The 26275-nt window shown below is 39.8% G+C and overlaps 4 protein-coding genes across 4 annotated transcripts; all 4 read left to right on the plus strand.

Annotated features, from left to right (window-relative positions):
* On the plus strand, nucleotides 1-966 carry LOC306865746 (olfactory receptor 10G4-like; the record flags this gene model as incomplete). The annotated part of the gene is made up of 1 exon (XM_079410514.1): nucleotides 1-966. The coding sequence occupies one exon, from the start codon at nucleotides 1-3 to the stop codon at nucleotides 964-966; it is 966 nt and encodes a 321-aa protein (XP_079266640.1).
* An 11197-nt stretch (nucleotides 967-12163) lies between these two features.
* On the plus strand, nucleotides 12164-13141 carry LOC306865747 (olfactory receptor 1E16-like; the record flags this gene model as incomplete). The annotated part of the gene is made up of 1 exon (XM_079410515.1): nucleotides 12164-13141. One exon carries the CDS (start codon nucleotides 12164-12166, stop codon nucleotides 13139-13141), a length of 978 nt encoding a protein of 325 aa, XP_079266641.1.
* Nucleotides 13142-22927: 9786 nt separating this feature from the next.
* LOC306865878 (olfactory receptor 1500-like) lies at nucleotides 22928-23902 on the plus strand (the record flags this gene model as incomplete). The annotated part of the gene is made up of 1 exon (XM_079410700.1): nucleotides 22928-23902. One exon carries the CDS (start codon nucleotides 22928-22930, stop codon nucleotides 23900-23902), a length of 975 nt encoding a protein of 324 aa, XP_079266826.1.
* A 1584-nt stretch (nucleotides 23903-25486) lies between these two features.
* Nucleotides 25487-26087, plus strand: LOC306865880 (olfactory receptor 52A5-like; the record flags this gene model as incomplete). The annotated part of the gene is made up of 2 exons (XM_079410703.1): nucleotides 25487-25888; nucleotides 25923-26087. 2 exons carry the CDS (start codon nucleotides 25487-25489, stop codon nucleotides 26085-26087), a joined length of 567 nt encoding a protein of 188 aa, XP_079266829.1.
* Nucleotides 26088-26275: the final 188 nt, after the last annotated feature.

Below are 26275 nucleotides of genomic sequence, written 5' to 3' on the forward strand. Positions count from 1 at the left end.
ATGGCCGTTGAAAATTATACTGTAAACAATGTAGACAGTTTTATAATCACTGGATTTGATCACTTGCCGAACCAAAAGCTCCTTGGATTCCTCATCTTAATAACCTACATGCTCATCTTGCTTGGGAACGGCATCAATCTGTGTATCATCTCGACTAACAGACATTTACACAAACCAATGTACATATTAATCTGTAATCTAGCTGTTGTTGACATAATGTTCTCCTCTACCTGCAGCACAACCATGATCTCAGTTCTGCTGGCTGAGATTAAAACTGTTTCATACTACTCTTGCATCTCAAGGATGTTCTTCTATCATCTTGGTAATTTCATAGAATACATGGCTCTGACATTAATGGCAATTGACCGACTTATTGCAATTAAGCTTCCTTTGAGATACCACAGCATTGTAACAAATACACGAACATTTCTGTTCATTTTTCTGACTTGGCTCATTGCTATCACTTTAATGGGTGTTTTGACATCTGTGGTAGACAGTGTTCCGTACTGTCAGCCTGTCATCAAATATGTGTTCTGTGATTATCCATCTATGATTAGAACTGCTTGTGTTAATCCTGAACCATATTTTTTCTTGCCTGCAGTGATTAATCTGTGGTGGTTCTGTGGACTCTTTCCCTTTGTTATGTGCACATATGGTGTCCTGGCCTATAGTGTAACTAAACTCTCCAATAACTCAAGCAAAAAGCAAATGATCAACACTTGCTTGAGTCACCTCATTGTCCTGCTTAGTTTTTATGTACCAAAGCTGGTTTCTAACATGCTAACTCGAATAGGAGTTGTTCTAAATTTAACAGAGAGAAATGCAATATTGATTATTGCTTCTCTAATTCCTCCCTTAATAAATCCCACTGTTTATTGCACCAGGACTAAAGAGATCAGAAAACGATTAGCAGATGTATTTTTGCACAAAAAAGTTGCACCAAATCATTTAAAGGTGTTATCATAATAGTTTATTTTGTTAATTCTCATAGCTGATTGTGAAGATGTTGTTGTTGCATTTATTAATGTATTTTGTGGCACTCTTGCTCATGTTAGAAATTAAGATAATGCATAGATGTGTTAATATTTTGTCGTGTAAGTGGACAGTATTTATTAAAAATGTTAATGTACAGTAGAAAGTCTAGAGCCCTCTATAACTACAACAGAATAAAAATGTCAAACATGTTCAAAATATTTTTTCTTTGTAACTTCATACATACTTTGTCAGATTTGTTTTGTCATGTATGATAATAAATGTTAGTTTGTAACATTAATACAAATATCTAAATACAGAGAGTGAATACAATAATGTAAGGGATATATAAAATAATCAAATAAAAATACATTTGAAATGTTTGAATAATTTCAGTTTTAAAAGCCTATTATTATATTTTTAATATGTTGACAGCCATATCACCCTGCAGCCCAAGACCGGTTGCCCACTGAAGCTAAGCAGGGTTGAGCCTGGTCAGTACTTGGATGGGAGACCTCCTGGGAAAACTAGGTTGCTGTTGGATGAGGTGTTAGTGAGGCCAGCAGGGGGTGCTCACCCTGCGGTCTGTGTGGGTCCTAACGCCCCAGTATAGTGACGGGGACACTATACTGTCAAAAAGCACTGTCTTTCGGATGAGACGTTAAACCGAGGTCCTGACTCTCTGTGGTCATTAAAAATCCCAGGATGTCTTTCGAAAAGAGTAGAGGTGTGACCTCGGCATCCTGGCCAAATTTCCCCATTGGTCTCTGACCATCATGGCCTCCTAATCATCCCCTTACACTGATTGGCTTCATCACTCTGTCTCCTCTCCACCAGTAAGCTGGTGTGTGGTGGGCGTTCTGGCGCACTATGGCTGCCGTCGCATCATCCAGGTGGATGCTGCACACTGGTGGTGGACGAGGAGACACCACCCCTCACAATGTAGAGCGCTTTGAGTGCTTAGAAAAGCAGAAAAGCGCTATATAAATGTAATTAATTATTATTATTATTATTATTATTATTAATACTGTAAAATAGCTTACATGTGGGCCGTTCACAAAGAACATGTTTTTTATTATTTGCAGTTCTTCATGGAAATTGACAGGTGCTAAAGAGTTCTTCTGGTGCAATTTGCTTATTTCAATTTTCTGACTGGAGATTTGTGGCAGAATCATGGGTAATGTACTCCAAAAATTAATTTTTAAACACAATTGCGTAAAAAATAAGTTAAAATAACGCAGATTGATGACTTCAACAAAATCATGTACAGTCATGGCCAAAAATATCGGCACCCTTGATAAAAATTATCAAAGAAGGCTGTGAAAATTAATCTGCATTGTTAATCCTTTTGATCTTTTATTTAAAAAATTCACAAAAATCTAACCTTTAATTGGAGAATAAGAATTTAAAATGGGGGGAAATATCATTATGAAATAAATGTTTATCTCTAATACACATTGGCCACAATTAACGGCACCCTTTTATTCAATACTTTTTGAAACCTCCATTTGCCAGTTTAACAGCTCTAAATTTCCTCCTATAATGCCTGATGAGGTTAGAGAACACCTGACCAGTGATCAGAGACCATTCCTTCATCCAGAATCACTCCAGACCCTTTAGATTCCCAGCTCCATGTTGGTGCTTCTTCTCTTCAGTTCACCTCAGTTCACCTCATTTTCTATAGGGTTCAGGTCAGAGGACTGGAATGGCCATAGCAGAAGCTTGGTTTTGTGCTCAGTGACCCATTTTTGTGTTGTTTTTGAGGTTTGTGTTTGGATTATTGTACGGTTAGAAGATCCAAACATGGCCAATTATAAGATATCTAACAGAGTCAGTCACTTATTGATTTTTTATCTGTTGATATATGATAGAATGCATGATGCCATGTGTATAAGCAAGATGTCCAGGACCTCCAGCATAAAGATAGGCCCACAACATTAAAAATACAGCAGTATAGAGGAATTTTTCTTGAAACCCTCCAAAAGGGTGATCTAGGTGCTGTTTGACAATTTTTTTAAAGGTTTTTCTTAAATGACCATCCCTACTGTATAAATTCAGGTTATCTCTTGTTCTTTGAAACCACAATAATGGGGAAGACTGCTGACTTGGCAATGGTCCAGAAGACAATCATTGACACCCTCCACAAATCGGGTAAGTCACAGAAGGTCATTACTGAAAGGAGTGGCTGTTCACAGAGTGCTGTATCAAAGCATATTAAATGCAAAGTTGACTGGAAGGAAGAAATTGGCTAAGGAAAGGTGCACAAGCAACAGGGATGACCGCAAGCTTGAGAATACTGTCAAGCAAAGCTGATTGAAACACTTGGGAGAGCTTCACAAGGAGTGGATTGAAGCTGGAGTCAGTGCATCAAGGGTCACCACGCTCAGATGTCTTCAGGGAAAGGGCTACCAAGACACTTCTGAAATAGAAACAATGTCAGAAGCATCTTACCTGGGCTAAGGAGAGAAAGAACTGGACTGTTGCTCAGTGGTCCAAAGATAAATTTTGCATTTAATTTGGAAATCAATGTCTGGAGTCTGGAGGAAGACTGGAGAGGCACAGAACCCAAGCTGCTTGAAGTCCAGTTTGAAGTTTCCACAGTCACTGATGATTTGGGGTGCCGTGACGTCTGCTGGTTTTGGTCCATTGTGTTTTATCAAGTCCAGAGTCAATGCAGCCGTCTACCAGGAGATTTTGGAGCACTTCATGCTTCCATCTGCTGACAAGCTTTATGGAGAAGCTGATTTGCTTTTCCAGCAGGACTTTAGCACCTGCCAACAGTGCCAAAACCACTTCCAAGTGGTTTGCTGACCATGATATTACTGTGCTTGATTGGCCAGCCAACATGCCTGACCTGAACCCCATGTGGAATCTATGGTATATTTTCAAGAGAAAGATGAGAAACAGTCGATCCAACGATACAGACGAGGTGAAGGCTCAATAGTGCCTCAGCAGAGCCACAGGCTGATCGATTCCATGCCATTCCTCACTGATGCTGGAGTTTGTGCTAAAGGAGCCTCGACTGTCATAAATCTGGTCTATGAACTTCCGTTAACTCACCACCAGAGGTCTCTCGCTCGCTATTGTCAACAGAATGTTCAAAAGGGACCATCAAAATAAAGTGTTACCTAAATATTGTAACTAAATATCATATACCAGTGATGCGCGGATGGCGGTTGTATCCGCAGGGCCTGCGGGTAATCCACGGGTCGGGTGGGTCATGTAATAAAAAATACATTCTAATTAATTGTGGGTGGGTCGCAGGTGGATGAGATAAATCATTAGTGATGCAAATATTCTCTAAAATACGAGCGTGTTTTAAATAAATTTTTTCATCAGGCAGACAGACACAAAGATTTCATATTTTTGTATGTTCGCCTGTTCGGGAAGTTGCAGTGACAGATACAGTGGCATTCCAGATAAAGGTTGAATGGAGTAAAGCATGTGTTTATGCTATTAAGAAAGTGTAGACTATAATCTGGCCAAAAAATAACTTTTGTTTTTTAATTAAATGTTCATTTAAAACCTTACAAAATGTTTTAAATGTTCATTTAAAACCCCTTACAGCTCCGACAACGTTTTGTTCCGTCCTCCACGCAGTGCCAAATCACACCAGGAGCGAAGCAACTGGATTCGCATTCTGGGATGCTTCTGAAATGTGCCGTCGGGTGCGGGTTGGGCCGGTTATCTAAATCAGAGAAAAATATAGGTGCGGGTGGGTGGTGGGCAGATCATTTATTTGAAGCAGCGGATTCGGGTGACGTTTGAGCTCATTCACGCATCTCTATCATATACTGTCCCAGTAGATTAATCACAGTACATTAAGACAATTAATTAGTATCACAAGATTTGTAAAATGTTTAAATATGCAAATTGGGCATTGTCTAATTAAATATTCAGTAATCTACATACATTTCCAGAACAGAAATCTGAACAATGGATTCCAGATTCATAATTTAAATTTTTGCTGACATATTAAAGGATTTTACAGAGTGAATTTTGTGTCTCTTTTCATCACTCCATAAATCAGAAAGATTATATTTTGGAATAAAATGTTATATAAATCAGGTGAATGATATGAGCGTATGACGTAACGTCAAGTGACTGATGTAAATGGGATCTCACCCGAGAGCCCAATCACCTTTGTGTGTTAACAGAACAAGCCAGTGACAGTTGGCGTGGGTGTTTCGCCACGCGCACCCCACCCAGCAGTGCGGGTATAAAAGGAGAGTGCATGCAAACGCACATCAGTTTTTCGCTGAGGAGCCAAGACTGTGTGCCCCGGCAGTACAGCGGTGGTACAGAAACTGTGGCGGTCTGAGAGCTGGTCTGAGGTCCTGAAGCTCTGCGTGCAGTCCACATAAACGCGCAAGGCGCGGACGGAACAGAGCAGAGCAATGGCTGGGTCTGCTTCCTCCCCGGGCAGTGCTTGCAAGTTCACCACCTGATCCCTAAAGGGCGCGGGGGGAATTTTGGGCACATATCCAGGCCAGCGTCTCAGGACAACGTGAGAGTTACCCGGTCCAAATTCTAGGCATGAATCGTCGACCGAAAATACCTGTAGGTCCCCTAACCTCTTGACCAAGGCCAATGCAGTGAGGACCACTGTCTTCAATGACAGAAACTTAAGCTCTACTGACTTCAGAGGCTCGAAGGGCTCCTCCTTCAAGGCCGTCAGGACCGAGGGGAGATCCCAAGAGGGTACAAAATGAGGGCACAGAGGATTTAACCTCCTAGCCCCTCTGAGGAACCTGATGACCAAGTCGTGCTTCCCGACTGACTTACTGCATCATCAATCAGAATCAGAATGAGCTTTATTGGCCAAGTATGTTTACACATACGAGGAATTTGTTTTAGTGACAGAAGCTCCACAGTGCAACAGAAAGACAGTAACAGGACAGGACACAGATGATAAAAGAATAATATACAGTCAGGTCCATAAATGGGACATCGACACAATTCTAACATTTTTGGCTCTATACACCACCACAATGGATTTCAAATGAAAGGAACAAGATGTTCTTTAACTGCAGACTGTCAGCTTTAATAGGGTATTTACATCCAAATCAGGTGAACGGTGTAGGAATTACAACAGTTTGCATATGTGCCTCCCACTTGTTAAGGGACCAAAAGTAATGGGACAGAATAATAATCATAAATCAAACTTTCACTTTTTAATACTTGGTTGCAAATCCTTTGCAGTCAATTACAGCCTGAAGTCTGGAACGCATAGACATCACCAGATGCTGGGTTTCATCCCTGGTGATGCTCTGCCAGGCCTCTACTGCAACCGTCTTCAGTTCCTGCTTGTTCTTGGGGCATTTTCCCTTCAGTTTTGTCTTCAGCAAGTGAAATGCATGCTCAATCGGATTCAGGTCAGGTGATTGACTTGGTAATTGCATAACATTCCACTTCTTTCCCTTCAAAAACTCTTTGGTTGATTTTGCAGTATGCTTTGGGCCATTGTCCATCTGCACTGTGAAGCGCCGTCCAGTGAGTTCTGAAGCATTTGGCTGAATATGAGCAGATAATATTGCCCGAAACACTTCAGAATTCATCCTGCTGCTTTTGTCAGCAGTCACATCATCAATAAATACAAGAGAACCAGTTCCACTGGCAGCCATACATGCCCACGCCATGACACTACCACCACCATGCTTCACTGATGAGGTGGTATGCTTAGGATCATGAGCAGTTCCTTTCCTTCTCCATACTCTTCTCTTCCCATCACTCTGGTACAAGTTGATCTTGGTCTCATCTGTCCATAGGATGTTGTTCCAGAACTGTGAAGGCTTTTTTAGATGTCGTTTGGCAAACTCTAATCTGGCCTTCCTGTTTTTGAGGCTCACCAATGGTTTACATCTTGTGGTGAACCCTCTGTATTCACTCTGGTGAAGTCTTCTCTTGATTGTTGACTTTGACACACATACACTTACCTCCTGGATAGTGTTATTGATCTGACCAACTGTTGGAGAAACTGTTGGAGAACTGTTGTTTTCCCTGGTGAAGAAAACAATTCTTCGGTCATCCACCACAGTTGTTTTCCGTGGTCTTCCGGGTCTTTTGGTGTTGCTGAGCTCACCGGTGCGTTCCTTCTTTTTAAGAATGTTCCAAACAGTTGTTTTGGCCACGCCTAATGTTTTTGCTATCTCTCTGATGGGTTTGTTTTGTTTTTTCAGCCTAATGATGGCTTGCTTCACTGATAGTGACAGCTCTTTGGATCTCATCTTGACAGTTGACAGCAACAGATTCCAAATGCAAATAGCACACTTGAAATTAACTCTGGACCTTTTATCTGCTCATTGTAATTGGGATAATGAGGGAATAACACACACCTGGCCATGGAACAGCTGAGAAGCCAATTGTCCCATTACTTTTGGTCCGTTAACAAGTGGGAGGCACATATGCAAACTGTTGTAATTCCTACACCGTTCACCTGATTTGGATGTAAATATCCTCAAATTAAAGCTGACAGTCTGCAGTTAAAGCACATCTTGTTCGTTTCATTTGAAATCCATTGTGGTGGTGTATAGAGCCAAAAATGTTAGAATTGTGTCGATGTGCCAATATTTATGGACCTGACTGTACAAATATCCAAATAGGCAATGTACAAAGTAGCACAAACACAATATATAATATAGACAACTATGTATGTACAGGTCAAGTATGTGCCAATTAGAAATGAGAAAATAAAAATAAAATAATTGAGTTTGATGAATGGATAATGTATTATAGTTGTGTGTTCCACGTTTATTGTTGAGTGTTCATGAGATGGATTGCCTGAGGGAAGAAACTGTTCCTGTGTCTGGTTGTTTCAGCAGCTCCTGTGGCAGATTGAACTTCCTCAGCTGGCGAAGGAAGAACAACCTCTGCTGGGCCTTTTTGACAATAGAGTCAATGTGAATGTCCCACTTCAGGTCCTGAGAAATTGTGGTACCCAGGAATCTGAATGACTCTACTACAGTCACAGTGCTGTTCATGATGGTGAGTGGGGGGAGAGCAGGGGGGTTTCCCTTCAGTCCAATCAGTGAGAGAGAAACAGGCTTGTTTCATTGGTTTCATTCATTCCATTCATTCAGAAACAGGGCTCTGTTTCATTAGTCCATCTTTTAACAGTTCTTAATACAGGTTTTGCAGACTTAAGTTTCTGCCTGTAGCTCGAAATAAGATGAACCAAACAGTGATCAGAGAGTCCTAAAGCTGCTCGTGGAACAGAGTGATATGCGTCCTTTATTGTTGTGTAACAGTGATCCAATATATTACTGTCTCTGGTGGGACATGTGATGTGCTGTCTGTATTTTGGCCGTTTGCGGGAGAGATTTGCTTTATTAAAGTCCCCGAGAATGATTAAAACAGAGTCTGGGTGTTGATGTTCTGTGTCTGTGATCAGATCAGCGAGTTTCTGTAAAGCTGTGCTCACGTGCGCTTGCGGCGGAATGTAGACACTCATGAGAATGAACGGGCAGAACTCCCGCTGCGAATAGAATGACTTGCAGTTAATGAAGAGCGTTTCTAGATCTGAACAGCACATCTTCTTTAACACAGTTACATCTGTACACCACCTCTCATTGATGTAAAAGCACGTCACGTTTCCGTGAAACACAGAGCAGCAGAGTTAGAAAAATCCTTGTTTGTCCGAGAGAGCAGAAAGAGTTTTGTTGGGTAAAGAGCGGAGATTCGCCAGATGGATGCTAGGCAACGGCATTCGAAATCCGCGCTATCTGAGCTTCACGAGTGTGCCAGCTCCCTTCCCCCGTCTGCGCGTCCTCCTGAAGCGTTTGACCAGAGCTACGGCTCCGCCAACTACAATGTCCAGCAAAACGTCCAAATAGTCAAAATCCGGTAAAAGATTTTGTGGTGTGTTCTGCTGAATGTTCAGAAGGTCATCCCTGATAAAACTGATCGTATTTGAGAAACAAAAAAACAGGAAAAACAAACAAAAACAGTATAAACATTGAAGAGCAAAGCACAGTAGCTGCCATCTGTGGCGCCATCTTAGTTTCCAACATGATGTGCAGCAATAGCGGCAACATACACTTTGAGGGCGGAGGGAGACAGCCTTCGCTCCAACCCATCTTGCAGCAAAGAGAGCACGATCCTGATGGGGTATCTACGTGGGTCTTCCCGACGGGAAGAGCACCAATCGACGAACAGGTCGACAAGAGCTCTAGCGGAAGTGACAGTGTTTACTACCACTGGAGGTAGCCTACCTAGAACCTCTGCGTCACGTCCAGGGACCACAGGTGGAGATTACACAAGTCTGGATGCAGGTGCCAGAGGATGCCCCCTCTCTGAGAAAGGAGATCCCTCCTCAGAGGAATTTGCCAAGGAGGGGCTGTTGCGAGGAGCATCAGTTTGGGGAACCAAGTCCGATTGGGCCAGTATGGCACCACCAAGAGGACCTGATCCTCGTCCTCCCTGACCTTGCACAGTGTCTGTGCGAGAAGGCTCACTGGGTGAAACGCATATTTGCGTAGGCCCCGAGGCAGACGCAGCGGCTTCTCTCTCCCAACAGAATGGTGTTTTCGTGTTTTTTGTCTTGTAAGTCGTGATGTTTTTGTGCATCTTCGTCTCGCCTACCTGTCTTTAAGCGCGCATACAGTCATGAGTTTCTGCTCGATGTCGGCAGAATCACATTTTTTGAGTTAAACTCAGCACACGCCAAAGAGCCTACTCCATCACCGACAGCCACTACTGCATCTCGCCCACAGCGGAGGCGCTACAAGCGGCGTGAGAGGAAGCAGAAGAGGGGTAAGTGTACTATCCTCCAATTGATGTTCTTAACCAATATTAGACAGCCAGCCAAACTCCCTTCATGAATAACGTAAGAGTCAGGATATAGCTTTTCAGCTCCGTTTAATAGAGACTGCATGTAGACATGAACAAAGGAGTGAAACTGAAAATAAACACAAAAAATACATTAAGATGAAATTGTAGCTTGTACAATAATAACATAACTAAATAGCTTATCCGGGTAAACTACCAGTCATGAATTAAACAGGTTTTATGATTTTTAAATCAACATGAATATGCCACAAATCTATTGGTAGAAATACTGTAACATAGAAATTATAAATAACTTACAGGCAGTTCTTGCTAATGAGTAATTCGGAACGCAACAAGGATTATTGCAGCTGGAACGATCTCCACCATGAGATTAGATTCGTAAATTAACTTCCTGGTTCAGGCCAAAATACTATAATTGACTGCTAGAGGTCCTAATTACTCTAACAAGATAATACCCAAAGGGCAGAACAGTAAGCGCGGAGGTATCCGAGCTAGGCTAGCGGCCAACCCACACAAGCCAGCTATCCCCACCATCGTACTGGCAAACGTACGGTCTTTGGACAATAAATTGGACTACATCCGACAGCAACCCCCGCTGACGCGCTGTAACACCAACACGCGTGGCGAAACACTCACGCCAACTGTCATTGGCTTGTTCTGTTAACACTCAAAGGTGATTGGGCTCTCGGGCGAGATCCCATTTATGTCAGTCACTTGACGTTACGTCGAACGTGACTGACTGAAAGGGAACAAATGCTTCTCTAAAAAAAACCTTCAGAACATATACTATAAATACATCAACAGTAAAGTTTGGTGCATGTAAGTGTTTCTGAAGTGGAGATTTCTATCTCCAAAAAAATCATTTTAAGAAAACAGACAATAAAGAAATGCATTGTATTTGAAATCTACAGATGCAAATAAATTACTAGTCTGAAAGAATACATGTTACAGAAGCAAAATAGCTTGAAACGGAAATTTTCAATTGAAACTGAAATTGACTAGTTATTTGCCTAAATTATCTTATATGTCAGAAAACTATATCCCATAAGCATGAGCTGATATATTTGGGCCCATTTTTGTTTTACTGTTATAAAATATAGTACCAATACATGCTTGGCATGCATACATGTTAGTGTAGACAGCAGGTTATAGTCTAACATTATTCACATATTATTTATTTTAATATTTGATGCAGTTTGATGTTTTGATGTTTTTGAGTGAAAGGGTGCTCACTCAGGGAGACATTAGACATCTCAGGCCAAGAGTTTCCATGTAACATCACGTAAACATTGTCACTGTTGTTTGTGTCAACATATTTGCTACATGCCCTTAATTTGCTTTCTAGAGACACTAGACAAACCCTGAAGATTATGGACTGATGGGAAAACAAACATGAGAGCATTTACACTGAGGAATCCAGTAGATGAGTGACAACACCAATTAATGTAGATACTGATACTCAAAAACAATGAAAATCCCATGAGATCTGATGACAGGCAGGAAACGTTTGATGACACAAACTTTAAGAGAGAAGATTTACTGACATTTACTAATTACTTATATACTTCATATTATATTTCATGGGCAGCTTTAAAAAATGTGTGTTAAAGCAATGGCATTTCAGTTGGTTTAGTCTCTATTGATAATTCACAATGCTCAGCACTGTTTAACTGAACTTCAAAGCTACGGTGATTACATTTTTTTTTATTCTGGCCAGCCTATATACAGTCCTAATGTCAGAGACAAGTGAAAATATTATTAAGATTATTATTAAGTAAAAATAGTAGTACTGAAAAAATATCTTGCAATTTTTAGTATTTGAAATGTCATTGTTATGCTTGATTGGCAGCAGAACTTGAAATGCAATGAGGCTTGATTTGAGACCCTTTTTTCCAACTTGTTTGATTAAGGCAAGTTCGTGAGCAATGAGTGACATCCAGTCCCTAAAGCCACCCTGACCCTGTCATCATCTGGAAAAAAAAGTCCCAACCACACTGTACATAACAGCAAACACTTTATAAGTGATGCACAATAATGCATTGTTCTTAATTTAGAGCACAAAGTCAACATAACAGGTGTCTTAATGTTGAATGTCTTGCTGTTTATTGATAATGAATTTACTGACAATGTACATTTTATTAAAAAATATATATATATTTTATTTTATGGCATTTTACTTTCTTTAAAGATTCTTTAAAAGCTTCTTTTTTATATATATTTCTTTGGAATACCACATTTTTACAATTAATTGTAAATTGACATTTAATAATATTTAATATTATATGCAAAATTTTAAATGTAAAATTATATTGTATTGTTTAAAAAAATAACATTTTGTTTAGATTATATTAATATTAAGCTATCTTAATCACTTTTGTCCTATAATCTCTGCAGATCTGGCAACATGTTACCGAAGAACTGGACTACTATCACTGAGTTTATCATTGTGGGCTTCCCTGGACTCCATCCAGACTACTATGGCCTGGTTTCTGCCATTTTCTTCATCGTCTACATGACCACAGTGGCCGGTAACACTGTTTTTCTGGTACTGTTCATCACTTCGGAGAGCCTCAGGAAGCCCATGTACATCATCCTATCGAGCCTGGCAATGTCTGATATGTGTTTCTCCACTGTTGCCTTGCCTAAAATCATAGCCAGGTACTGGTTTAATGCAGGAGCAACCCCTTTCCACGCCTGCTTCTTCCAAATGGAGTTAATTCACTATTTTGGGACATTGAACTCACTGATAATGATGATCATGGCCCTCGATCGCTACGTGGCTATTTGTTATTCTCTGCGATACCAGACTGTTATGACTAACCGCATCACGTACACCCTAAATGCAACGGCTTGGGTAACTGCCTTCATCGCTCCTACAATAGCCACCCTACACACTCAACAGCTTCCTTACTGCGGCCCTAAACTGATCATTCAATGCTACTGTGACCACATCACTATTACCAGCCTAGCCTGTGCTGAAAACAGCAAGCAGGTATTGGTGGCCCTGTGCGTGGCCCTACTTGTGCTCCTTCTCCCTCTGGCCTTCATCATTTACTCTTACTGTCACATCATAGCGTCTTTGATGAGGCTGTCGAGCTCTCAGAGTCGCTGGAAAAGTTTTGCCACCTGCAGCACGCAGCTGTCCATCATTGCTCTGTTTTATGTGCCTCGCTGTGTCGTGTATATAGCCAATTTCCTGCAAATCCAAATCAGTAGAGATTTCAGGATACTTCTCATTTTGATTTACAGCCTCGTTCCACCACTGATAAACCCCTTCATCTACTGTTTACGTACTCAGGAGATCAGAATGATTGTGAGCCGGTGGGCGAGCAGGCAAAAGGCCTTTAGAAAGATGTCTAGAATTAATGTGATCACTCTGTAAAATGTCATGTTCTGTGGAGTTTTAACAGAAACCAACATACAATGATTTACTGTATGTGAAGCAACTGAATAAATTCTTGTGATTTGTAACTGGTTTGTTTAAATATGTATTGTCCAGTGAATTCTGGTGTTCCAGTGCAAGAAAAAACAACCAAAACATCTGATTTGCTATAAACGACAGCATTCATAAGATTAGCTCCATTTAGATGTACGGTAAAACAGATATGTTAACAGAAAAGATGTTACTGATAAAGTTATCTATTTGTCTTTACACACTCAAAAAATATTTAGGCCAAATTTAGGATTTATGTATTTGAAGTGCATATAAATACAGTACTGCATGTCAGTATAGTATGATTTTAGACTTAATGTGGTGTACATTTATCAGTCATACATAAAGGAAACTGCACTCTAAAAAATTATGTATTAATAATTATTATTTGAATGTATTTTATTTTATTTAAACAATATTATTTTCAATGCATTCACATTCATTTCATGCATTTATTGCACAAATTGCTTAAAATTTGCATAAATCTGTTAATTGTGAAAATAACTGAATTTAATCAATTAAAATATATGAAATATGGCAATATATGAAAATATATTACATTTAAAACAGTCATATGCATTACATAATGTTTATTAGTTTAAATTGAAACTTTCTATATGGATGCAAATTTTGTGCACCATTCAAATAGATAAATCTTAAATTTAGGCCTAAATATTTTTTAAGTGCAGAAGTACCATAATATATTGCATTACAATGAAAACAGCTGTTGTCTGTGGATACTTGTCTGTGCATTAAATTAAAGACAATAAAAGTAAATTAATACACTTTTGTAATTTGTAATTGTATTTGTAATTGTCCTGTAACTTTTTAACAGTGAGGACAGGAGGGAGAGTGTAAATCTTTTGCCTTAGGATTCCCCGCCCCGATAAAATATAAAACATATTTGCTGAAAGTACCTCTGAGAATTTAAATTCATATTTCAATAATTAAAGAATGCATTACTGCTCACAAAATATGCAGTTAAACAAAGAAAATATTTATATTTAAATATATGGTAAAACTTAATATAGGGACCAAATCTCACTAGTAACTAGTTGCTTATTAGCATGCCTATTAATAACATTTTGGCTATTTATTAGTACTTATAATGCACATATTCTGCATGACCATACTCTACATCCCTAATCATACCCAATACCTTACCAACTACCTTGCTACCTTGCTAACTATTAATTAGCAGTAATTTAGCAGTTTATTGAGGCAAAAGTGTTTGTTAGTAGCAAGAATTGGACCTTAAAATAAAGTGAGCAAATATTTTCATTTAATAGTAAATACATGAAAAACTTCAAGTAGTAGGCTTTTCTGCCATGCAAAAGGTAACAAACAAACAGGTGCCACAGTTGTCATGAATCTGCATTCATTTATTTTCGTTTTTGCACCACCCGTTGGTGACCTTTGCAGATGCTGATGAAATTAGTAAAAATATTGTTTAATCAATAAATAGAATTTTAAAAAATCTAATAATTAAAAAAATAATAAATTTAAGGGAAAAGCAAATCCCGTCTGTGTGAATGCGTGTCATGCAAACAAACACATAACACACCTCAACCAGTAAACCCCAAAGGTCAGCCCAGTTTCAAGACACGGACCCTACAGGCTTTAGCACTGATTCTACAACTATAAAATAATGAAACTACAAAGAAAACATTGACATCAGCATTTAATACTGAGCCAGGAATACATTTTAGCAGATGTTGCATAACTTAACAGAGGAATAATCAAGGTAGTTTACTGAAATACAAGCCAAAATAACATCTAGATTTCTGCAATGACAAATATTTTTGGTAACAATGCCTCATAAATTTAAAGAAATTTTTATTATTTACATTATTATTATCACTTTATGAAATTACATGTTGAATCATTTATGTGAATTCATATTTTTGTATTTAAATGTAATTTAAAACATTTAGTAATAATTCAATGATTTATTAAAATTAGCTCAAAGTGAGATGAACATAATTAATCATAACAGGTTGTTATCAATTATATATTCATCTTCAGGAATTATAGCATTAATAGTACAATTAGATGATTTGTTCGTCCGCAGTATGGACAGTTTTAATCGTCTATTGACTCTAAGGAAAATTATTTCTCTGGCCATGAAAACTTATTTCCTCCCTAATACATTGCTCATAGAGCATGTAAGAAAACCGGAACGTTGAAGTGACCTCGTTCTGTGAGCAGCAGACACAGACAACCAAGCGTGAATACATATGGATGTTTATTAAACTATACTACAGGGGAACATGCAACATCGAACTAGACACAAACACACATTAAACATAGATGCAGTGTGAGAAGATCCCTCAGCAGGATCAATGCAAGCAAAGCTCCGGGTCCTGACAACATTCCTGGGCGTGTACTGAGAGACTGTGCAGTGGAACTCACTGATGTCTTCACAGACATTTTCAACATCTCGCTAAATCAGGCCGTTGTCCCCACATGCTTCAAAGCTACCACCATCATTCCATGCTTTGAACGGCAAGTCATGCACCACATCAAGTCTGTCCTCCCCCCCTCCCTGGACCCCTTCCAGTTTGCATATAGGTCCAACCACTCGACCACTCGACATCGCCACTGCCCTCCACCCAGCCCTCACACATCTGGACAAAAAAGAGTCATATGTCAGGATGTTGTTCATAGACTTCAGTTCAGCATTCAACACAATCATCCCTCAACAGCTCACTCACAAACTGGTCCAGCTGGGGCTCAACACCTCTCTGTGCAACTGACCTCAGGCAGTACGGGTCGGCATTAACACATCCAGCACCATCACACTGAACACTGGGGCCCCCCAAGGATGTGTGCTGAGCCCCCTCCTCTTCACTCTGCTGACCCACGACTGCACACCATCACACAACTCCAACCTTTTCATTACGTTTGCGGATGACGACTGTGGTGGGTCTCATTAGCAACAGAGATGAGACAAACTACAGGAGCGAGGTGAGCCGCCTGGCTGGGTGGTGCAGTGACAACAATCTCTCTCTGAATGTGGAGAAGACAAAGGAGATTGTTGTTGACTTCAGGAGAGTACACACTCAGCATGCCCCTCTGACCATCAACGGTGCGACTGTGGAGAGAGTGAGCAGCACCAAGTTCCTGGGTGTGCACATCACAGAGGACATCTCCTGGACTAACAACACTGTAGCACTGGCCATGAAAGCACAGCAGCGTCTCTACTTCCTCTGCAAACTTAGAAGAGCCAGAGCCCCGGCCCCCATCATGTGCACCTTCTACAGAGGCACCATCGAGAGCATCCTAGCTAGCTGCATCACTGTGTGGTATGGCGCTTGCAAAGCATCCTGCCGCAAGTCACTTCAACGCATAGTGAGAGCAGCTGAGAAGATCGTTGGTGTCTCTCTCCCCTCCCTCCAGGACATCTACAGCACCCGTCTAACCCGCAAAGCCCTCCGCATTGCAGGTGATCCAACCCACCCGACACACAGCTTCTTCAGTCTGCTGCCATCAGGGAGGAGACTGCGGAGTCTCCAGGTGAGGACCAGCAGACTGAAGGACAGCTTCATACATCAGGCTGTCAGGAAGCTGAACTCCCTCCCGTCCTTGCCCCCCCCTCCCCTCTTTTACCCCATGCAACACTGAACACTGATACTACGACCCCCCACTCCCACCCCCAGCTCCCCACATCCCCAACGCAAGTAAGGCATGGAGAGAGAGAGAGAGAGAGAACGCTTGCGTGCAAGAGAGTAGAGTGTAATGGCAGGTAAACACATCAGCTAAACACAACCTGTTAGAACCATCAGAGAATCACATCACCTTAATTAAAAGGGGTCGAAGCCTAGAAGCGCATCTAAACAGTTAACAAGCGGTTACTTGCATATTGGTTTTGTTGGTGCTGAGTAAAGTGTCCTGGTGCATGTATAATGTGTAGATTCTTGATGAATTCCTTTAGGAGTGAAAGCTTCGTCATTCCAGCCATGGGTTGATGGGAGAAGGCCTCGCCTTTTGAGTGTAGGAGAAGTTTTATCTGGTTTCCCTGTAACACCCATTTTGGTTAGTTTGACCAATAACAGGCACATAGTTTCAGCGGGAAAGTGTTTCTTTGTCACACTTGACACCTCATTTGCATGTTTTATGAGTGTTCTGGCAAATCGGTGTAAATTTTCCCACAGTACAGTAAAAATAGTATGATGGTGGTGTGCTTGGGATCATTGTCCTTCATTCTCCTTCAGGATTTTCTGATAGAGTGCAGAGTTCTTGGTTCCATCAATTATGGCAAGTCACCCAGGTCCTGAAGCTGCAAAGCAGCCCCAGATCATCACACTACCACCACGTTTGAGTGTTGATATTATGTTCTTTTTATGAAATGATGTGGTTCCAGGTTTTATGCCAGATGTAACGGGACACACACCTTCCAAAAAGATTTTTCCAACTTTTATCTCATCAGTTCTTTTTGGTCAGCAGTGGCTTTTGCCTTGGAACTCTCCCATGGATGCAGTTTTTGCCCACTCTCTTTCTAATGGTTGAATCATGAACACTGACCTTAATTGAGGCAAGTGAGGCCTGCAGTTCTTTAGATGTTGTTCTGGGTTGTAGGTGACCGGGCTTTTTCTTCTGTGGCACCAAAACTCTGGAATTCTCTCCCTACTGAAATTAGACAGGCTGAATCTTTTAGTGTTTTTAAATGTTATTCAAACTTTGGTACAGGACAATGATGCACATGTTCTCTTATCCAAAGTGCAAAGTCTGCTAGCAAAAGGTGCCATGGAGATGGTTCTGTTAGTGAACAGCAAGTCATGGTTTTACAGCCGCTACTTCCCACCATCGGAAGTGCTACATTCCCCTTCCAAAGGAAGAAGTGCTCTTTTCCAAAAAAAGATGGTGGGCTCAGGCCTATATTCAATCTTAGACACCAGAACCTGTCGGGGTCAGCCACCTCCTCTGTGATACCACTGGGTCTGCTTCACATGTGTCCCTTCCAGTTTTGTCTCAAAGCCCATATACTGTAGTGAAGTGAAGTGACATTCAGCCAAGTATGGTGACCCATACTCGGAATTCGTGCTCTGCATTTAACCCATCCAACATGCACACACACAGCAGTGAACACACACACACCGGGAACATACACCCGGAGCAGTGGGCAGCCATTTTATGCTGCAGCGCCCAGGGAGCAGTTGGGGGTTCGGTGCCTTGCTCAAGGGCACCTCAGTTGTGGTATTGAGGGTGGAGAGAGCGCTGGACATTCACTCCCCCCACCTACAATTCCTGCCGGCCGGGGACTCGAACCCGCAATCTTTGGATTACAAGTCCGACTCTCTAACCATTAGGCCACGACTTCCCCTGTACCTCAAGGTGACCCACTGCACCACCAGAGCTGTGGCCCCTTATAAGGCCCATTGCCTGTACCAGACAGGCGTCCAATTGGAACTAACCTGCTAAAGCAGGGATCTCCAACCCTGTTCCTGGAGAGCTACCGTCCTGCAGACTTCAGTTCCAACCCTGCTGCAACACACCTGTCTGTAATTATCAAGTAGCCCTGAACACCTTGATTAGCTGGTTCAGGTGTGTTTGATTGGGGTTGGAGCTGAAATCTTCAGGATGGTAGCTCTCCAGGAGCAGGGTTGGAGACCCCTGTGCTAAAGGATAAAGGAAGATGGTCACAACGGATGCCTCCAGATCGGGTTGGAGAGCATTGTGCTAGGGCAGACTGGTATTTGGCTACTGGAGCAATGCATACATATCAACTGCCTTGAAATAATGGTGTTTTTTCTGGCCCTATGAACCTTCCTGCAAGCCTGCCAAACCTTCCTGCTCAGATCACGGTCCATGATTCACAGAAAAGGTTCCCTGAGTTGATTCAGCTGATGTTGGCAGCCCCCTGCCTGATTCCTTAAGGAAGGACCTCATCTCCCAAGTGAAAGATACAATTTGGCATCCCCAGTCCGAGCTGTGGTTAGGTCTGTCACGATTATGAAATTTGGCTGACAATTAATTGTCTAAAAATAGTCGCGGTTGTTGCGATTAATTGTCTGTTTTAGGGCTTTGGCGATTATGACGATTATGCTGATTATCACGATTAATTGTCTGTTTTTTATTACTTTCATTATATAATTGTGATTAAGGGTTCAGTAAATAATTATAATGTTATCTTTTAATCTTTCTTTAGTTATTATTTTGCAGTGTAAGATTACATAGAGTACTCCAAATTCTAAGAATCGACCAATACCGATCCAACACAAGCACTATTTTTATTTTCTACAGCACATAATATCAATACTGTGTTTGTGGAACTAATAGCCACTCTTTTTTTAAACCCCTTGTTAAACACAATCCACTAAATACTCACTTCCTCGTTACAGTGAAAAACTACATTTGAATAAAAATATATAAGCTTTGAAATTTAACTATCTGACTATATAATTTAGCTACGGAAGATCTAAGCGGTCATGCATTATTATAATTTTTCTGTCTTGTTTTCTCGTGATCACGACTTAATTTTCTCGTGATCTCGACATAACGAAAGTTGTTTTGTCGTTATCACGACTTAATTTTCTCGTGATCTCGACATAACGAAAGTTGTTTTGTCGTTATCACGACTTAATTTTCTCTGTGTATTCGGCATGCGAAAATGCTATAGAAGCAGCATCATCGCAGCATCATGGATGATCGTATTCGCTTTTACTTTGATCAGGGACTCACTCAAACTGAAATAATAAAAAAGTACCATCCCAAATATTGAAGGTGTTGTGTGTGTGACCGACTACATTGATCCATGATAGAATAGTACTTGTCATGCATATTCATACTCGGACATTTTAGCTCTGTGTCTGTCAGTGATTGACGACTTACACATAAGTGTTCGACACTTGAGAAGGAGGCTGTCGGGTCTGCAACTTTATCGTCGAAGACAATTATAGCGACCCTGATTTTCTCGTGATCTCGACACAACAAAAGTTGTTTTGTCGTTATCACGACTTCATAACTATTTGTATTTTTACAAAATACATTCATGAAAATACGATATAAATTATGAGAAAACGAAAGGCTTCTAATAGTCTTTCTGTGTGCAAAACGTTCAGAGCGGCACAAAGCTCTTATGCACATGCAGGGTGCAGATTGGTGCACTTGAATGAACATGGAGTGGCAGCGCTTATGCACATCTAGGGTGCAGAATGATGTGCTTGAAGCATCGTAAGTCAGAGGGCGCTGCGCGCCACACGGTACAAACAAAGAGAAAATAAATGACAGAGCAATGAACTCTAGCAATATAGTCATTTTATGCGAATCCCCAGACCTTTATCTACACATCAAGTATTATAATGGGAATATATCATCTTGGAGAGAGAGTTATACCGTTCTGACTGTCATAACTGAACGCTGAGCGGAGAATGACTGACAGCAGCAGCAGAAGGAAGATGAGTTTATGTAAACTTAAATTTAACAATGTAAATATAATTCTGTCCCTCACATGAAAACCAAACTGGTGCTCCTCTGTTTCTTTTGGTGTATGACTCCCCCTAGTGCCATATAAAAAGCACAATAATCGCGATTAGACGGTTATTTAATTATCGTGACAGACCTAGCTGTGGCGTTTTCACTTTTCGAAAGGAGTCTTGACAGCTTTCTGTGAGAGTAAATAACACCATTTTGGAGGCTAAAGGCCCGTCTACAAGAGGCCTCTATGCCCTTAAGATTTCTGTGTTACATTTACATTAACATTTAGTCATTAAGAAGACACTTCCCAGGTAACGTTAGCCAGCGCAATTGGGCCAATTAGCCTTTTTCGCAAGAATCGGAAATTAGTTCCGTTACAAGTCTGCGCCTATTATATCAGTGTACCCTTTTCTCAAATAATGCTTCTTACCTTTTCTGTTTTGTCTGTTTTCCAAGTTGTTGTTATATAATCTATAAAGAAATAACATTTGACTTGTTTGTAACTTCTATGGCCACTCAGACCGCTGACTCTGAGATAATGTGCTTAGCATCTGATTGGTTTCTATTCTCATTCTCCGGCAAACTCCCTTTTTTAAACAGTCTTTGATCTCGTCATTTCCCTCAAATCACCACATCATGATACATTACTTCAAAATGACAACATTTATGACCATATGCACATTTTTCCAAGAATATTAAGCAATTCTCAGCCCGGTTGAAGCATATTAAACTCAAAACAACAACGTAATCCTGATAGAATAGGAACAAAGCCATGAATCTGAATCAGAGTCATCTCTTGTTTAATATGTATTTCCCAGGGCACATTATACAACGTACATTTACTCCATCACATTAATGCAAAGGGGAGCAAATAGAAAATATAACATTACTTTAATATTAATAATAATAATTATAATAGCGAGAAAAAAAATCGCGTGGAGTCATAATGCACAGCCAGCACCAAACGGACAGAATGGCAAAGCTAACGTTTACTGAATTATAACTGCCACCATTTAGAATTAAACAAACTTGTATTTGTGATGACCCGAGCTGACGAAACAGTTAATTGACTTTGATTCTCGAATTCATTCTTGCTCAGTACGGCCGCTGTTGTCACCAGAAAAACTTTTACCCTGCAAGCGCCAGTCCGGAAGCCAGAAACGCAGAAGTGTGAAAAAGGCTGAGTGTCGGATCACTCGGCTGGGTTCTGGAAGCGGCTGAGCCAGGTCTAGCCCAGTAATGGTTGCCAAATTTGGCTAGGCTTTGGATGTGCGGATCTGGCCCGATTTTCACTGAGACATGGTACATTTAGCCACATTCGGCCCGATTACGGACTATAAGGGCTGGTTTGATTTTGGCTGAGAAAGGCATACAAAGAAAGGCTTATTGGAAATGTAAATTCATTCTCTGCCATGAAGTGGCGCTTTAGGAACGGCTTAATATAGCGGTTTCCAGTACACAGTGCAGCACTGTCCGCGCTCATAAACGCTGCTTTATCAGGCTTTATAGGTAAGATGAAATGAAAATGCCACCAACACGTTTCTGAAGACTGTCGGTTCCCTTCAGATACATTCACTGAAAGACATCCTTGTCGTGTTTTGATTTGAAACGTGCAGCACTCAGATTTATTCAATGACATCATTGCCTTTTGACGTTTAATCCAGCCGTATCGCCATTCTTGCGCGATACGGCTGGATCCAAACGTACCATGTCCCTTTAGGGGCTCCGTACAGCACTACTAATACAGATAACCCCAAAGGTCAGCCCAGTTTTATGACACCAAATAATTCAAAACATCATCCTCAATGACGTGTTGGACCCTACAGGCTTGATTCTACAACTATAAAATAATGAAACCACAAGCAGAATATTGACATCAGCACTGAACACTGAGCCAGGAACACATTTTAGCAGATGTCACATAACTTGAGAGTAATAATCAAGGTAAAACAAGCCAAAATAACATTTAAATTTTCACAATGAGAAATGATTTTAAATCTGTAACAATGGGTAATTCATTTAATTTAATATATTTATTTACATTATTAATATAAATTTATGAAATTATATTTATTATTGGATAATTTATGTAAATTTATAATTTTGTAAGTAAATGCCATTTAAACCATTTAATAATAATTAGATAATTGATTCATTTGATTGATTTTTATATAATTTTATTTTAGAGCATAAGCAAATTTTCACTTCAAGTAAATATTTCAATATTTTTAGGCAAATCTAATCAGTCTAATAAATTTGTCAGTTAACAGGCAGATGCATTGTTTCCGTTGTAATCATTTGTTCACTGCATGTTTCAGTATGTCACAGGTAAATGAAACCACAGCTTCTGTTGTGACTGAGTTTTTCATCGTGGGTTTCCCTGGACTCCAGTCCAAATACTACAGCCTGATAGGAGCGCTTTTATTCATCATCTACATCGCTGTAATCACCGGAAACTCTCTCATTGTGGTCCTGTTTGTGATTGAACGCAGACTCCATAAGCCCATGTATGTTATCATGCTGAGTTTGTCCTTGTCTGATATTGGTTTCTGTACAGTCGCTCTGCCAAAAGTTATTTCTCGCTATTGGTTTAATGATGGTTATATTGGCTTCTATGTTTGTCTGTTTCAAAGGCACCTGATTCACTATTTTGTCACCTTGAACTCTCTTATTATGATGACCATGGCACTTGATCGGTACTTGGCGATCTGTTACCCCCTAAGATACCATGTTTCAATGACTAACTGCACTATGAGGCTTCTAATAGGGTTTTGCTGGGTTACTGCAATAATTGGTCCAACCATTAACGTAATGCAGACAGTGAAACTGCCATTCTGTGGACCAAACATGATCCTTCATTGCTTCTGTGATTCTCTATCTATGAACCAGCTGGCCTGTGCTGATGCCACCCTCACAAATCTCATTGCATATGCTATAGCAATGTTTGTGCTTCTCGTTCCATTCTCTTTCATTATATTTTCCTATTTAAGTATCCTGGTGTCTGTGCTTCGAATAGCAAATGCACAGGGCCGAATGAAAGGCTTTTCTACCTGTGCCACACAGCTGACTATCATTACCATCTATTACATGCCCCGTTTCGTGGTTCTAACCACTTCTAACATCCCAAACGCCCAGATGAACAGCAGTCAGAAGATCGGCCTGGTCATGTTCTACAGTCTGCTTCCACCTGTAGTGAACCCCTTCATCTACTGCATCAGGATCAAAGAAATCAGACAGTTCTTTATCAAATGGTGTGTCCACAAAAAAAGGATTAGTCTAAACATCCAAAAGTGAACTATTCCTAAATGAAGTGATGTACATAAACCTGTTCTGATGAAACTTACGTGTGTTATTATGTGTTGTTTTTATGGCCTTTTACACTTATGTAAATTACAGTGATATTTTTAATATATATTACAGCTTTTTAAATAGAATTTAAAGGCCAATTTATCCAGACACTGAACAAATAAAAAGCATGTGAGTGTAGCTTTTTGTTGTTTCATAATCATCATAGGTCATAACTAATAATATTTGTTATTACTTTATATATACATCTTGCTTTACTTACGGAACTTTTTGCCTGTTTTCATTACGGTTTCTAGGAGATAAAAAGTACATGCCAATTAAATTTGTCATTACTCACTCTTTGGTCAAATGTCACCTATCAAACTGGTATATTTCAAAGAATAGACCACTTTATATTATGTTATTATTAATTTATGCACATGACCTGCTGAGCAGAGAAAATATTGTATTTCCCACTGCAGGATGTTTGGTGGCTCAAAAAGCAGAATCCTCCAGGCAAATGCATATTTTTGGACATTTATCCTCTTTTTTTGTAGACATGTGCCTACAAATATAAACATTTTAACAGTAGCCTATTAAATAATATATATAATATAATATAAGTTTCTTGTTTTATTGTATGTGAGAGTGAAGAGATTTGACAGAAATGACGATGTATCATTATACCCACAAGATGGTGCAAAAAGTTCAAAATAAGACTCATTGGGACACATTCATGGCTAAAAGGAGCTGTTTGCTGTCTAAGTTGATTACTTTAGTAATAAAATAAAAGGGAGAACCAAAAATCGATGACAAGCTTCTTATACAGTGTCTTTTACAAATAAGTATGTATGTGTGGATCAAAAATGACTCCATATGATATGATTTAGAATTATCCTGGAGTGAAAAAACAACACAGATTTATAAAAAAAATATTAATAATGTATCTTTGTTGTACAAATGTTATACTAACATTAATGAGCCAAACTTCATTCCATAGTTATCTTCTGGCAAAGCACATTCCCCAAACCCCAAACGTCAGCCCAGTTTCACAACACCAAATGGTTCAAAACATGATCCTATATGACCCTACAGGCTTTAGCACTGATTCTACAGCTATACAATACTGAAACTACAAACAAGCACTGAACACTGAGCCAGGAAAACATTTTTAGCAGAGGTCACATGAATTAACAGAGGAATAATCAACGTATTCTCTGAAAGTCAAAGTAGGATTTTTTGCATAATTCAAAACACATTTTAAATCAGTGTCAATAGGTGATTCACTTAAGTATTTGTTTTATATAATTATTCGTATGATTCATATTTTACGATATATAATAATATATGATAAGTTAAGTTACAATTTTTATTTAAATTGCATAAATAATTATTTTACATGTTTTTATTTATATAATTATTTGTACTGCATTTTTAATGTAACTAATTTTCACTCCAAGTAAATATTTAAATATTTTTGGGCAAATCAAATCAGTGAAATAATTTTTTACTAGTCTGAGTAGCAGTTACTGTCAAAGTAACATACAGATACAATGTTTCCGTTGTAATCATTTGTTCACTGCATGTTTCAGTATGTCACAGGTAAATGAAACCACAGCTTCTGTTGTGACTGAGTTTTTCATCGTGGGTTTCCCTGGACTCCAGTCCAAATACTACAGCCTGATAGGAGCGCTTTTATTCATCATCTACATCGCTGTAATCACCGGAAACTCTCTCATTGTGATCCTGTTTGTGATTGAACGCAGACTCCATAAGCCCATGTATGTTATCATGCTGAGTTTGTCCTTGTCTGATATTGGTTTCTGTACAGTCGCTCTGCCAAAAGTTATTTCTCGCTATTGGTTTAATGATGGTTATATTGGCTTCTATGTTTGTCTGTTTCAAAGGCAGCTGATTCACTATTTTGGTACCTTGAACTCTCTTATTATGATGACCATGGCACTTGATCGGTACTTGGCGATCTGTTACCCCCTAAGATACTCTGTTTTAATTACTAACTGCCACACAGCTGACTATCATTACCATCTATTACGTGCCCCGTTTCGTGGTTCTAACCACTTCTAACATCCCAAACGCCCAGATGAACAGCAGTCAGAGGATCGGCCTGGTCATGTTCTACAGTCTGCTTCCACCTGTAGTGAACCCCTTCATCTACTGCATCAGGATCAAATAGTGTCCACAGAAACAGGATCATCAGTAGGTCATTAAGTATTTCTAAATAAGATGATTTGCCTGTTAAGTTGTTCATATGCACCTTACTACATGAAACTGTTATGTGCTGTTATGCATTTTCAATATTTTTTAATATTATAGTTATTTTCTTTTGCATAATAATATGCATTATAAAAATGTGGAAGGCCA

The sequence above is a fragment of the Barbus barbus genome, assembly GCF_936440315.1.
Source record: "Barbus barbus genome assembly, chromosome: 47".
NCBI classification, from domain to species: domain Eukaryota; kingdom Metazoa; phylum Chordata; class Actinopteri; order Cypriniformes; family Cyprinidae; genus Barbus; species Barbus barbus.